Source organism: Xiphophorus hellerii, chromosome 11 (assembly GCF_003331165.1).
Source record: "Xiphophorus hellerii strain 12219 chromosome 11, Xiphophorus_hellerii-4.1, whole genome shotgun sequence".
Classification (NCBI taxonomy): Eukaryota; Metazoa; Chordata; class Actinopteri; order Cyprinodontiformes; family Poeciliidae; genus Xiphophorus; species Xiphophorus hellerii.
Genome location: NC_045682.1, coordinates 9,090,069 through 9,106,067, shown reverse-complemented (window position 1 = coordinate 9,106,067; position 15,999 = coordinate 9,090,069). Strand labels below are relative to the sequence as shown.

At 41.0% G+C, this 15,999-nt stretch overlaps 1 protein-coding gene across 1 annotated transcript in view; it reads right to left on the bottom strand.

Annotated features, from left to right (window-relative positions):
• The window catches only part of LOC116728813 (junctional adhesion molecule C-like), a 57,077-nt gene extending 46,563 nt beyond the window's left edge, over positions 1-10,514 (bottom strand). The window contains exons 1-2 of the mRNA XM_032577129.1: positions 10,504-10,514; positions 10,201-10,344 (exon numbers count right to left, since the gene is read on the bottom strand). Of these exons, the coding sequence (XP_032433020.1) occupies positions 10,201-10,344; positions 10,504-10,514 (155 nt within the window). The remainder of the gene's footprint in view (positions 1-10,200; positions 10,345-10,503) is intronic.
• Positions 10,515-15,999: the final 5,485 nt, after the last annotated feature.

The following is a 15,999-nucleotide window of genomic DNA, read 5'->3' as shown; positions in this document are numbered from 1 at the left end:
CTCCTGCTTATGAGGCCCAACCACCTCAACTTACTCCACTTGATCATCAATGGACTCCAACTGATGCAAATTGATTTTGAGCAGAATCAATTTATCCCAGAACAAGCTACTTTCAGCCTCGTCTATCCTGGATCGGATTATTTTATTCAAGATGGACCATGTTATTTGTGGGTAGAATTTTGAGGAAAGAGATTAATTTAATACAATTTGGAATAAGTCTGTAACATAAGATGTGGAAAAAGTGAAGCATTGTGAATACTTTCCAGAAGCATTGTGTGTTTTGGCCCTTCTCTTTCCTCCTACAACAGACACAGCCGCCAATCCCTCTATCCCAAGTCCTTCCAATGACGGCATCACTCGGGAACAAGACAAGTAGAAGCTGGAATGACTGACTCCCTGTGCAAATGGAGTCTCCATCTTTTCCAATTAAGAGCAATGTCCTCAGAGTTAGAGGTGCTGACTCATAACATGGTCACTTCACACTATGCAGCAAAATACTCAAGCACATGCTGAAAGAAAGTGAAGAGCAAAAATGAAACCATAAGGTTCCCAAACCAGAAACCCTTGTTCTGCAGAGACAAAGAGAAAGAGAGAGAGAGAGAAAGGGGGAGAGAAGCTAGAAGATTATAAAGAAACAAGAAGCTAATAAAGAAGCTAGAAGTTAAAAAGAAACTCGCTAATAACGAAGTTAGACACTAGTAAAGAAGGTAGAAGCTAATAAATGATTTGCTATCTGATGCAAATTATTTATTAGCTTCTACTAATAAATGTACCTTTTTCAAGAGGTAAATTTGATACAACACAACACTGCACATTATCAAAAAAAACATTGCAAAACTAACAAAACTATCTCCAAATGTGTAACTGTCTGAAATGTTGCAGATTTTAAAACTCTTTTTATTAAGGAATGTTGAGTAACCTAATATCTTGAAGTCTTTGCACCTTGTCGAGAAGAGGTGGGATGGGACGGTTAAAGCTGTGTCAAATCTGATTAGGCAGTGAAGGAGTGAACACAGGAGAACATGCCATGAGAGCACTTTTTTTCTAAAATCTGCAAAGGATGCATGCTATTTGGAAGCACTAAACTGGGATATGGGTTTGGTTAGTGTAAACAAGGCATGGCTAGCAAAGGATCTATGGAAAGGAAGTCTAATTTAGAGTCTTGTTGCTGGAATCTACTTGTACTGTCAGGATCTGTGTTTTTCTGTGTTTATTTAGAGTTTTCTGTGTCTCCGTGTTGTCCTGTTCTCCCCTTGATTGTTCCCAGGTGTGTCTCGTTTCTGTGATTACCCTCTGTGTATTTAATGCCACCTGTGTGTCTGCGTCCTCGTCGGGTCCTTGTCTTGCAGTCGTTTGTGCGTGTCGTATGCACCAGTCTGTCTTGCTGTCCCTTCGTTTAGCCTGTTGCTACCGACGTTGAGCCCTGGCTTCCGCTCAGTCGTGCTGCCTGGTTTTGTGGACTATTTTCATCATTAAAAGATCATTTTCTCACATCTACCTGGGTCATCTGCGTCTGCCTCACCACCTCAACACCACCATTTCATGACATGTAAACGAGCTGACATTTCTGTACAGCCACACTAATCCTTTTATAAAATTGGAAGCTTGGAGAAAAATTATTTTTGATGATAATCACTAAAATAAAAAACCCTGTCCCTGCCGGAATAATCATGTTGTAAAAGCTGCTGTAGAATAAAAGACAGATACAAGTATACATCATTGCACATGTACTTACACTTCAGTTATTTCCATTGAACAATTATGCCATATCCCAAAGTGTACACAGCTACAACACGGCTAAATTATGCACTAAATGCATCAAGCTTTCTAGTGAGATGTGGGATAAAATGGAACACAAGCCACATCCACCTGCCAACACACACCACCCACACACACACACACATCCATATGCACTACATTGCATCTTTTGTTTTCATTGTGTTCCTTGTATCTTTTAAATAATAGAAAAGCCAAGAGACTAGCCGAAGTCTCAGATTTACTTTCAGGACTTGGATACAACGCTCACACTTTCTTCATTCGATCAAAACTTGAGCTGCTGGCACCGAGCCGGCATTGTACGCTCCGATGTTTTCCTTTTCTTTTTTCATGTTAGTATTTCAAGCTCACTCCTTTCCTGCTGTTCTCGAGCAACGCACTCATGAGCGGAGGGAAACATCTCGTCTCTTACGCCAACCGGGAACTGAAAGTTATGCTTTTCTTTTGTCAAATTAGAAAGTATGATGTTAAAAAAACTTCTCCTATCAGAAGTTATATTTATCTTATACATTCGCCTTAAAAATGAAGCATAATTTGGGATGTGCTGGGGTGGCGCAGGGGTTAAGCACAACCTATATACGGGAGGCCTTAGTCCTTGACGCGACTGTCCCAGGTTCGATTCCCGGCCTGGCGATCTTTGCCGCATGTCTTTCCCTTCTCTCATTACCCACTTTCCTGTCAATTAACTATCAAATAAAGGCATCTACAGCCAATAAAACCTTTTAAAAATGAAGCATAATTTGTGCTAATAGTGTGTGTATCAGTGTATTTCGTTGGACTCATTTGTGGGAAACCAGCTCAAAGAAGCGGATTGTTGTCAAACTGAAGAAAAAGGATTCATGTTTTTAATTTTAATATAAAATATTTTATGTTAAAAAGAGGTGTGAATATGTAGTCATATCTAATTCATTGAAGAATGTCAAGAGGAAAGCCATTATTGAGAGAAAGCCACAAGAAGTTAGTGCAGTTAGTGCACTTGGCAAATAGGTTCAGAAAAACTCAACATTCTGTGCGTGTGTAAGAAAAATAACATCACTTCTGGGTTAAGGCATTCACTTAACCCGGACTGAAAGTACGAATGTTACTTTCCTCAGTTTAGTTGGCATTATTTTCCCAGAATCCCCTGTTCCTCACATGAATGATTGGTCAGTTTGAAAGCAGATCATTTTGGACATTCCGGTTACCGTAGTGAGATGAATGTGTTCGCTTACTATTAAATAACGCTCTGTTAATGTAAAACATATGACTGGTTTTTCTTATACAACAGATGACCCACTGAATGTGATACTTCATAACTTCCTACTGCCGTCTCTGACCAACCTGAGCAGAAAACAGAAGAGCTGCTTGCCTCTGTTTAGCTTGGCGTGACCTTGAGGCGCTGCGGCCCCTGCAAACGCTCCAAGCTGTGACTCTGTGGTGTCCTCATTTGAGCTAAAGCCAGACACGTGTCCCACCAGACCGAGCCTTCTGCTGCTCTCTCACCCCGGGCAAGCCATTTGTTTCTCCTCTCACACGAGCTCCTATCTTACATCTCTGCTTGGACGTTCCCACACTGATCAAATTCAACACCGCAATATTTTGACTGCGAGCCACAGCTCAGATGTTAGGCTTTTCAGATACCAGATGTACACATTGGACTCTGTTGCAGGAAAGAGGAGTGAAATTCCCCCTCCGCTTGCTCAGAAATGTTAGTCAGAGGTAAACATTTATATTTTCAGGTCAGGGAATTTAGCTCTACCGTCAGGGCTGCGGCCAGTGGGCCTGTCTCACTCGTGTTTTGGAAGTTTTGACTGTTCTGTGACGTAGGTGAAAGACAACAGAACTTTTATTCAACTCAAAGGAAACGTTTTCAAACCCCCTGAAAGTTCCACCTTCTGTCACATTGACGTGATTAAGATCTGTTTTGGTCTTAGTAGACATTTTCTTTTTCTCTTTTTCAGAGTCAGTTAAATTTTCAAGATCAGTTCGCTACAATATTATCATTTTTTACAGGACGTGAGGATGAAACTCCTAGTTGCATTTAAATGCAACCAATGAAGATTTTTATGTTAAAAATGTCCACAGCGCTACTTGTGCCATCACTGCTGAGGATGAGGAAAAAAAGAAAGAACACCATCTATGAACGCAGACACGTCGTCCAAACCTGCCGTTATGCAGTTTGCTCGTTCTAAATACAAATAGTATGTCTGCAAATCAGATTGAAAAAAACCCCAAAACAAAACATTATAAAACTAAGGTAAAAGCAACATCTTACAGAAGTGGTGTAAAAGTGTGACACAATAGAACTTCAACGTGTTTAATTGGGATTTTATGCTATAGACCAGTGGAAAGACTCCGAGAGTTACCATCCTGCGACTCTTAGATGTTTTCCTTCTCCAACACGCCTGGATCAAATGAATGGCAACCCTCTGCAGAGGGAAGTCAGCCATTTTACTCAGATGTGCTTGAGCACTGATGGATGTAGAAGTTGCAGGGTGGTGGCTCTCGTGGACTGGACTTGCACACTCTGCTATAGATCAACACAAAGAAGTCCATCATTTTGAAGTTGAAGGAAAAGGAAATATGGCTCAGAATCATTTTTGAAGATAAAAATCTGCCTAAAGGTCTTTAGAACCACCTTTAAATCCAGTCACTGCCAGGTCTACCAGCTTTGCACATCTACAAATTCAATATTTGCCTATTTTGCTTTGTAAGACAAATTGGATTGACTTGATTGAATCAAACATTTTTATAACAACTGATGGTAACAAAGTTGTTTGATTGTGCTATAAAACGACACTATGTGCCTGAAAAATATATAATACTGCCAACTTTAACTACTGCCAACTTTAAGTAAACACCTGATGTTCTCTGTGTTTACTGACCACTTTTAATGCGAAAGAACCGCTGGAGTGAGTTCCTAACACTGTCTGTGGCAGCTGACAGGTGTTGTTGTTGAGCTGGTCATTTTACCAAACTCGGTCACCTTGTTTCTGGTCTTGCAGAAAAAGCTCAGCAGAAATATGGAACAGAACAGCCAGCATGTCATCACACCCTGAAGGAGGATGTCTGGTTTGCTCCACACCTTTTAACGTGTCAAATCCATCAAGAAGTGATCATTCTAACGCGTTGACTTTTCTGACTGATCCATGCAGCGGCGGAGGGGATTTTATCTAAGAATCCTTTCATCACCTGTACTGCCCCCTTAGTCAGTGCATTAGCCTGGACGTAATGCGGACTGACTGGCTGTGACATAGATAAAGTCAGCTTCCTGGTCTAAATTCCTCGGAGATTAGATGGAGCATACTTTCATTTCATATCATTCTAAAAAATATTATAATGTGCAAATACACCTTTGACACAACTTCTTCCTGATAAACGCTTTTCAAAAAAATTCAAGACATTAATAACATTTCTTATGTATTCCATTATAATTTTTACGCAGCATCATTGTTTACTTAATGCAACCGATTGAAGTCTTGTTTCCACAGAACTGCTTCTGGTCTCTGTAGAACAAAACTTACCGTCAATATCCCTGTGCAGGAGTGAACGAATTCCTAACTTTTCTTTTGAATGAAAGATAGATTAAGCAGACTGTCATGTTTTTGGACTGTGAGAGGAAGCTGATTTCTAATGCTTTCGAAACCTTTTAGTTTTTGACCAACGAAATAAAACTGTGGCCCATCACGATCTAGTGGGTAGACGATGGACGGATGGACGGATGGGTTGGTAGATTGATCTTGAGAACTACTCTTTGAGAATCTGATCTTCCATCACTGAAAACATCCGTTTAAAAGAACCCCAATTGCTCTCAAAGCAGCCTCCAGCTCCCCTGGTGTTTTAGATGGTAATGAGTTAATATTTCATCTCAACGCTTCAGGCTGAATTAAAATTTCAACACTGATCTTACAAAATTCCATATCTGGAAGAAAAAAAAGCGTCAACAGATGACATCCTAGTGAGACGGTCTTTTAGTGTACTTAGCTGCAGCAATGCAGCGGCTAAGTCTGGTTTAGCCCCTGCATTGCTGCTAAACCATTTGACTCTAGGACCAGTTCCAGGTAGAGGACAGTCAGCGAATGTGTGTCTGATCATGAAATTATGTCTCTAGAAAATGAATGGCTGCTGCCAAGTTGCGATATTAGGAACGTTCATCAAAACCAAATGGTGGTCTGAATGCAGTCCTGTTTGGCTGTGTGGGCTTTCCCAAACCGAAACAAGGTCATTGTTGCCTGTCTTTCTATGGTTTCTGGAAAAATGTCAGCAAAGGACCAATAAAATACATTCATTGCACATTTAAGTCCTCAGCTTTTACAGTTGATGCAGCCAGAACTTTTGAAATTGGTACTGTTCTGCCAAGCAGTGGCAACCGTTTCATGCTGAGCCACAGAATAAGTCAGTCACTTTTTGCATGCAGTCAAGACAATCCCCCAGCTAACCCTTCCTGCATTTATTCAGACTGGAGAAGTAGAAGCAGGAGGAGAAAACATCTGAACTCCAAATAGCAACGCAAGCAGATTCAAACCCTGAGCCCAACCACCGCACTGCTGTTCTCCTCCCACTGCAGATATATAAAATATTTAATGATGTCATAATACTCATTCATCAATTAATTATTTCCCTCTGCCTTTAAAGAGTCTGCAGCGTTCAAGCGGGTGACAAATTAAAGAAAAAAAAAAAGTAACATTTACTCTAGAAGTCAGGGTAGCTTCTTAAGGGATCAGGGCAGATGGATCTGCCAACATCCTCCTGACAATATTCTTTCATTCTGGTTTATGTTGACGAGATTAGGGAGTTTTGTCGAAGAAGTTGCTGAAAAAAGAAATCATTTGAGAGCTGTTGAGGGTGGAAGGACCAGCATACGATTTGATTTCCGCACAAACTGAGCCGTTCATTAACCATTTCTGCCCTGCATGAATAGAGGCATTATTGCTCTGAGGGCTGCACCCTGACCCCCAAAGAGATGCGTGTACTGTGGGCCTCCGAGCCAGCCGTGGGTGGGTCCTCACCTCAAGCTGCTGTGCAAAATTCCAGGCGTCATGGGCTGCAGCTGAAGGTCACGTCTGTCCAGACGTCCACAGCGTCTGATTCTCAAACTTCACAATGGGCCTAAAAAGCGTAGTGCCATTTTATAGAAAAATGAACTAGCTATGTTACCCTCTGTTGTTCTTAAAATGGTATATATCAAATGCAAATTGAAAGAAGTTTGACTTTTAATTTAATTTAGCGCCTTGAAATTGGGCATCTGTCTCTTTAAGACACTCGTGTTCTTTCTGACACTAACGATGTTTTTACCAGCGTTGCACTGAGAAGTAGCTGGCGTAAAGAGCTCAGCAGATTCACAGTTCCATCAGTTGTTTGCCAATTGCTTGCCGGCTAGTCTGAAGGAGCTGAGTGGGGGAGTCGGAGGGCTGATCTGTGAGGCGGACGCTCGGAAGCGTGGAAACTTAGAAACTTGAAAACTCTGAGGAGGAGCTCCATCCTTAAAGGCGAGGCTCTGTTGCTCCAGCTGTTTTGCTCAGCTGAACGGTTGCCATGGGAGATGAAAGGATTTCTCATACATGCATGAAAGAATCAAATCAACACTCCAGGTATGTTTTTGATGAGGGAATAACATTATAGCATGATGAAAGCTCAAGAAAGTGAATTTTACATAATACTCCCCCTTTCAGCCATCTTTACCCCGATACCACTAAATAAAAACCAGCGCGGTTCAGCAGAATTTAAACTCATTGTTGGCCCAAGAGCATCTATGCAAAGACCTCACAGGTTTGTTAAAAAACATCACTGAACACAGAGAGTAACTTCTTCATTAATTAGTTATATGCTGATGGTATTGCTAATAGACTGTTTATTCCTGCTGCTATCACAACTGTTAAGAGGGAACAGCTGTGTTGGATTTTTAGCCTGGGGATGATGAGGTTTCTTGATTTTCAGAAAAACCGGTTGCGCCTGCCAAGGCAGCAAAAGTTATTGTTTCTGTCACAAATGTCTGTTTTGGGTATACTCTGAAGAGTCAGTTGTAAGACAGCATTTTTAATAACATGTTGCATATAAATGCAACTGAATATAAACTAAATAATGGTTGCATTCCCTCTGGTTAACTGCCACCAGAAAAATTTAAAAAAATCTGCTTTGTTTCAAGGGCATCTATTTTTTACAGCTGAGTTGCTAACACCATGTTATTCGGGGAAGGGTCGAGGGCCTTCTATGTGAATTTATTATCATCATGTTGTTAACAATGGGTCACTATATGCAAAGAACGCATGGTTGTGTCTCATGTTTAATAGAAAATGTTGAATGACTTCAAAAGCTCCCCAAAACTCCCCGGGGAAATAAAATTACACCCTCTAAAGAATTCAGCTATTCTGACTTCAAAGTTAAAATGGGAGGCGTGATTAAACGTGCAGCACACCCATTTTATCTTTTTACTATTTACAAATGTTGCTTGTTAGCATAAAAGAGCAAATAATATGACAGAAACTCTACGTTGAAGTTCAAAGTGAGCATCATGAAGGAGGAGGAAAGAGGTTGTAAGTGATTTTGACTATTCATATTTGCTAAATCTTTCTGATTGGTCCAGAGGCTTTCCAGAAGACTCAGGTCTACTGACTCTGTAGATTTGGACATGGTGTATGTGTTTATGAATCATCAGGCTGCTTCAGTTTCAATCGTCCTTGTTAATTCACTTTTCAAATTGTTTTTTTCATTTATGCTTTTTCTTTTGCACATTTCTAAATGTGTAAATGCTCGCCTCGCCACTCTGACTGAAGCGGCAGACCGTTATTTTTTCCACCACACATGAATATTTAAGGCAATTTTTTGCTCTCAGCAAACACACATCGGTGAAAACTGAAACCTTTTTCTCTCTAGGTGTCTCCCCAGGGAGTGGGGCTGTCAGTTACCCACATGATCTCACTTCCAATAAATTTATTGCTACTCTAGTGGTTCGTTGGGAGATTTTATTGCAGCTAGTATTGAAAATTTTATAGTTTTTCGCATTATAGGGAGTCTCTCTGCCCTGCTCGTAATGCATCATGATGTTTTTAGGTAATTCGACTAAAGATAAACAGAGACACGCTCATAATGCGGCAAAGGGAGCCACTTATGTGAATTTGAACTCCCGAGTCAGCAGACAGAGAGAAAAAAACAACAAAAAAACCCCGTTTAGTTCCTTTGGTGAATGCGTTTGGTTTATTCTACCCTAAAAAGACAACAACAACATCCCAGTAGAAAGCATGAACCACGTTTAAGTGTAAGATGAAGATACTTGCTGACACGGCAACCTTTACTTGGGAACAGGTCAGGGTGAGGTACCTTCCGGACTGCAGAGTAGGAATCTTTGATCCAGACTGGAATTAATGTCAAACGGGAAAAAAATGAAGGCTTTTCTTTCACTGTCAGGTGTCCTGCTTTGCTATCTGGAATCTGGAAATAGCAAAAACACTGAAATGGCAGATTGAATGTTTAATAAGACTTTACATGGTGAACGTAAATGTCTGTGGCATTGACTTTTACCCCTGTAAACAAACACCTGTGTATTCAGTTCTTGAGTTCACACCTGCTGTCCGTTCTTAGCTGAAATTAAGTTAAGCTCTCTAGGTAGGTTTGTCCTTACATTTGCTTATTTCAACCCTTCAACTGGTGCCACAGTTTCCAGACGAGTTACAAAAGATTAAAATCACGTCCCTGTGCAAAGGAATCAGTCAGGAGAAGAATACGAGTAAAAGGCACAGCACTACATGTCACTTGAAATTCGACTGTATTCAAAAAAACTATTGGTTTTTTTGTAAAACCAATAAAGGTTTGACAAAAACTGGACAATCTGCTGTACTGTAGATGTCCAGCTTTTGCAGGGTTTAAGTAGCACGATCGCCTTGAGACACCTCAATAGCCATTTATTACTGCATGTTTCAAGAGTTTAAACACCAAATACACCTTGACATGAATTACTATGTGCAGTAGAAACTGTGTTAGCACTACCACAGAAGCCAAGATAGACAATTTTCCTTATCTCCTCCTAAGAGTACAGGCAATCAGCACAGAGGAAATTGAACAGAACTCCTGGATTGGCTGCTTTGCAAGTGCAAACCAATAATAGTACCAAAGTATTTCCGCTTAACGTTTTCTATTCAATATTCTAGATGTGCTTTACAAAAACATGTGTGAATTGGTAAATGCTCCACGAATACACTGTCGTTATGTATTCACAGAAATACCGTACATAACGACAGAAAAATCCACAAATAGGTGAAATACTGCAGCCCCAGCTAGTGGGGATCCACTGTCTCCTCAGTCTGATTGGAATTTGGAGAAGTCAGGACATACGGAGCATCTGTCCTCGAAGACGTTTGTTTGTAATGTGACGTGGTCTAAATACGTTGGCAAGGCGATGAAGAATCTCAAAAGGGGGTAAAGTGCAAATCTAGTGCTGGTGTCTGTTACGTTGGGTCGTGGTGGCCGGACACACCGATTAAGATGAAGGTTGCTGGTATTTTGAGGTTCCTCATCAGAGCCGGGAACTGCGAAACACTCGGCGCACCAGGGCGGACCTCCAGCCTCCACGAGGTGCCGTGGGAGCCTGACAGTCTGCCGTCAGAGGGACCAAGAGTGAGAGGACTGTTGAAGGATGGAGACGAGGGGATCTAGACGGTGTATTTATATCCCTCATGTCTCACAACTTACAAATTGATAGACAGGCAAACTAAGAGCTTCTGTCACCCAGAATTCTCCATGGCAGCGCCTCACCCTGTGCTCATCTGGGCCCCGAAGGAGAAAAGCAGCAAAAAAACAAAACTGATTTGTACTGCAACATGAGGGCATCTTCAGTTTTATTTTTATTTATTTTTTGGGGGGGGGGGGTCAATACTCATCCTTCTTCTATTTCAGTTGCTCCCACCGACAAGTGTGATGACGGGTTTAGTTGGAAAATGAGAATCAACAAAATGTTGACGTAAAATTTTGACTAAAGCAGTGGCTCAGTTCTTCTCACAGAACTAAAAGATTACCTGAGACATCCACAGCAAACCTGTGATAAGATCATTCACTGTTTTCATCCAGAAGGCTGGATTATGTATGTACAACTATTATGATAAACCTCGTGGCAAAAATGTTGATCCTCAACGGGGTAAAAGCCAGTCAGGGCTAAAATTAGACCTGCAAACTGAGTGTGAAGCACTGGAGCAGAGCACAACAACCTCGCCCGTGTTCTTAAAGGTTATTTTCATGCCGGATTGGATCTACAGCCTCAAAACCACAGCATATCGGGGATTTGGAAGATTTCTCAAAATGCAATTCTATATTTGGTGAGGGCATTCAAATTCACCATAAAAGAATAAACCCTTCAGATAATCATCTGCTAATCGTGACAAACCTGGCAGACAGAAGCTGTTTTTCCACCGAGATGGAGGTTTTCCTACCTGTCAAAATGAGTTAACGGTGTAATAAGGTGGTGAGTAATGCTCCCCCCCGCATCTCCGAGGGCTGTGCTGTGAGATAAATGACACGATCAATAAGTCTCAGCAGTGCAGTGCTCACCTGTTCCCCAATTCAGAGTCGTGAAAGGCTACGCATTCAGACAGACGAGAGGGAGAGAGGAGAGAAAGAGGGAGAGAATCCTTCATCGGATAAGAATGGGTGGCCAGTGGAAGAATGAGGTTGGTGAAGCTCCTTGGAGAGTTTATAAGAAATCACAGATCATCCACAAACGAGTACGCACACACACACCCCCACACGCACCCCCTCACACTCACACACCCCTTGTTACGCAAGATTTGTTTCAGCAACGGTGGAACTATGTGTGTGTGTGTTGACTTGGGACACAGCTGTAAGTCTTTGTGAACGTTCAGTATCCCAGCAGACGTGTGCTTTGGCTGCTTTACCTCTTTGTCAACATTTGTGATTTCCCAACTTGCTTCTTGTGAAAGATGTAAAAAAAACTAAACTAAACTAAAATAAAAAATTTTTGGTACAGGCTTTGTGAGAGTAAGCATACCAGAAAAACTTTTTTATTAATTATTTTTTACATTTTCTCAAGTTACAAACACAAGTTTCTGAAAGCTTTTACAAATAAGGATCTATGATCATTTGCCTCAGAGGTCATGGGGCCCACACGTTTGTAATTAACAGTTCCTGGAGAGGTTTTTAGTCAGTCATTAGACAATGAAAAAAGACAAAACAAAACAAAAAAAGCAAAACCTAAAACCCTCGACCTTAAAAGACAGCAGTGATCGGAAAAGCAACCAAAACCCTGCTGGTAGCACCGGAGGAACAGCGGCGCTCCTCAGCTCACGGAAAGGGGCCACGGGGAGGGGAATCTATTCATAAGATAAATATTAATCCACAAATTTAGTTTTTTTATTGGGAGTGTGACAAGACGGAAGCCAATGCTTAAACAGAACCAGAAGGAGCCATGTTTGCAGTTTGCCCTTGCACATGGAGGATGAAAAATGTGGAAGAGATTGTTCAGGTCAGATGAAACCAACATTGAGAGCGTGTGGCGGAAAACTAACACTGCACATCCCGCTACACACATTATGTCATGGTGGAAACACTTTGTGCTGCGTCAAACTGAGGAGATGCTTTTCTTCAGCAAGTACAGGAAAAAATGTGCAGAGTAGTTGGGAAGATGGAGGGAGTTTTTATACAGAGCAACAATGGAAAACCTTGTAAAGCTGAAAAACACTGAGGCAGAGGTTCACCTTCCAACGGGACGACGACCCGAAAACAAACAGCCAGAGATACAATGGAATAGTTTGGATCAATTTGTGAGTTAAAGACCTAACAGCCTCTATCCAATCTGAAGACAAGTTTATTTCTAGATATGCAAAGCTGGAAGAGACCTGCAGTGGTAAATTGCAGCAAAAGGTGGTTCTACAAAATATTGACTCAGGGGTGTTAAACACAAATCCCACATTACTTACAACCACGTTAAAATCTACACGTCCTTTTCTTCCCACTTGACAATTTTGCACTGTTTTGTGCTGGTCTGTAGCATAAAGTGAAAGTGGAGCCCTGACTTAAAATCCCTCTAGGAACACATACAACTACAAATCATAGAATTATATATAAAAAAAACAATAACATTTAAGCCTAGAAAACAACTGAACGTCATAAAAGGAAAGGCGATCATCCATGAGCGATCGCTGATTTGAGGTTTCTGTGTAATACGGCCAAACATCGCCACTTTGCTCTCCCCTTCATAGCAACAAGTTTTTCTTCCAGAAGTTCTGTGGTACATTTGGATGGGACTTTGTTCACCTCACTTAGACTGTTTGGAGAGACAATAACTAATTGTCCTAAATATACTGCTAGGAACCTGCGAACCTGGTTCTCTGATAGCTCTGAAGTCTTAAATGGATTTCTGGCAGCTGTCTTCAATGTTTTCCACATATTGATTTTCTTATTCGCTGCAGAGCAATTTTGTTTGGAAGGTGGTCGGGCTTGTATTAGATCAGCACTAATGTGTTTTCTTTAACACACACACACACACACACACACGCACATGCCCCCGCACGCAGGCACACACACATTTCTCCTTTGAACAATCTGCAATCTGCAGTTGGTCACTCTTAGCTTTTGTTGGATGCTGCTGAGTACTGGAAAAATTTAAATTGTTTTAATCATTTTCTTTATCCTATGACTTCATGTAGAAAATTTATAAGGTTCATCAGTAGCACAACAAACCAAATTGATATATTTAGTTAGCATTACCAAAAACAACAGACAAGTTATCACCTCCCCATCTCCACTGGTTACTGAGTGAAAGACTCGGTGCTCCTTGGACTGTTTGCTATTTCATCATAACTATGGAAACAAAGAAAAATCTAACTCTAGCCATTATAGCTCATTAGTATGCTGCTAGTGGATTTACTATTAATGATGTCTGTCTGCTAAAATGTGTCTGAAAGCCGACAGAAACAAACAGTCCTGCTTCTATAAGCAGTGCAGACTCAAGCAACAGGTTCCAAAGTGTTTGCTCTCGGTATTCGTGCGGCCCTGCTCTCCACATTAAAGGGATAACTGCCGAGAAGATGGAAACTCAGACTTGTCTCTTCTGCATAATAAATCTGTGACAAAGAGCTGGAGTGTCCAAAAATAACCTGCGAGTTTTGCTCACTCACATAATGTCTCATATTTTTCATCGGTACCCGAGGTCCACGTAAAAACTAGATCGGAAATATTCATTCATCTCTAAAGTAAGTGTGTGTCGGTGAGAACAAAATTAGTGGCGTTCGGCTATTCAGCGACAATTCTGAAATATATTCAAACTTAGTTCATTGAGCGTTCCTCAAGAAACGCTCCGTCCGTTTAAAGCCATAAATGATTCAGTTACTCTTAATAAAAGGTGTGAGAATAGAAAATTGTGGGGGGGGGGGGGAAGGATGCTTCTGGTACATACATACATTTTTATTCATTTCACAAAACAAAAGACAAAATATAAATAGGTGGTAGTGAGTGGCAGGGTGATGGAGAACGAATGAATATAAAACACAAACTTACAGGTGAGGCACAAGGAGAACAGCACAAACAATCGAGGAGAGAACAGCAGAGAAACAGGTGAACAAGAGGGAAAAAAAGAAACTGGTATGTTGAGGAAAACATGGAGAACAGCACTGGAGCCAGGTGGAACAGTTTTCTGAAGAGTGGGAGCTGGAAGACTCTCACTCTTCCAGAGAAGAGAAGAGAGCAATGAAATCATGAGAACAAACTGGAAATGTGCAGAATACACAGTGCATGATTGATTTTTGATAAGGCAGGTGACAGACCTAAAAAAAAACCCAACGTTTTCTTCCCTCAGATCCCTTTCAACGACAGGTGTTTAGAAGTCGTTCCTGAAACTTGGTGCTTAAATTTCAGAGAGAACGAGAGAAGCATTCTTCGAACTTTTGATACATTTGTGGCTGGAACAGACCATCACACAGAGATGGAGGAAGAATTTTAAATGAATGTCCAAAGCACTGACAGAATGATGGAACAAGCACAACAACAAAGTGACAGCAAAACATTTACCTTGTGCTCAGGATAACTGAGCATAAGGTAAAGAACAAGTTTTTGTCCCGTTTAGCCCCATCAGAAAAAATCTGCATCAGATAGCAATCTAAATTTTACAATTGCTGTGTTTCCATTAAATAACAAACACAATTAAAAGTACATGTGCGTGAAAAAGTTTGCTCACCCAATAAGTACTTTAAAAAAAAAAAAAAGCTGTACAATGATCCTCCAACTACTTTCTGTCATCTTCTTCTTCACGGTTTGTGCCAGTGTCAACATCCGGTTGTTGATCACATGAGACAAAAAAAAGCGTTTCCATTGCAGTTTTGCAAAATAAACCAATCTCGATACGGCTAAAACGCCGCCTCATCCTAGGGCCAAAACTTTTTATGGACAAATGGAAGTTCTTTTTTTTTTTTTCTTTTTCTCAGAGTTTTTGCGGCGCTAGTGGCTCGTATTTTTTCTACAGTAGGCAGACAGGAAGGAGGGTGAGGGGGGAAGACATGCGGCAAAGGTCGTCGGGACCGGGAGTCGAACCCGCGACGTCCACGTCGAGGACCAAGACCTCCAAACGTGGGGCGTGCTAACCCCCTGTGCCACCACAGCACGCCCCTGGAAGTTTTTTTTTTTAATCAAAATTGCCGTGTTTCCATTGAGCAAATTTATTTTACGAAGTCATATTGCTCAGCTGTATGGCCAACAGAAACGCAGCTACAGACACTGATGTTTCCACAGTTTCCAGTTCATGGTAACTTTTCATACTGGTTTGCTCCTGAGCTCTTTAATCTCCTTCCACCTGAGCTTAGCATCTTCCAGGCCTTATAGAAGTGGCGATTTGTAGCTAAGTCCAGCTGTTTGAACCTCTTGACGTTGGAATCTTTAGTACCTTACAAAAGGTTCAGAAACATTTCCCCCAACTTTCTCCTTAGACACAGATTTAGGAAGACTTTGCCGTAGTTTGACTATTGAAACATTTTAGTCCGTCAAAAAAAATGACAATAGGTACAATTAAAACTTTCTAAAAGCTATTGGTGAATTCATGCATCTACAGTACCTTGCAATATTTAAGATGGGAGAACATTGTTGCAGTTGTTTGATGTTTCAGAATTCCACCCTGCAAAAAGACGGTAAAATAAATAATTGAATGCCCCAAATGATTCTTACATTACCGCCTCTGATAGTTGTATGCAAACTTCTGATTTCAGTTGTAGTTAGTCACGTTATAAACCGTGTGAGGACACCACAAAGGAG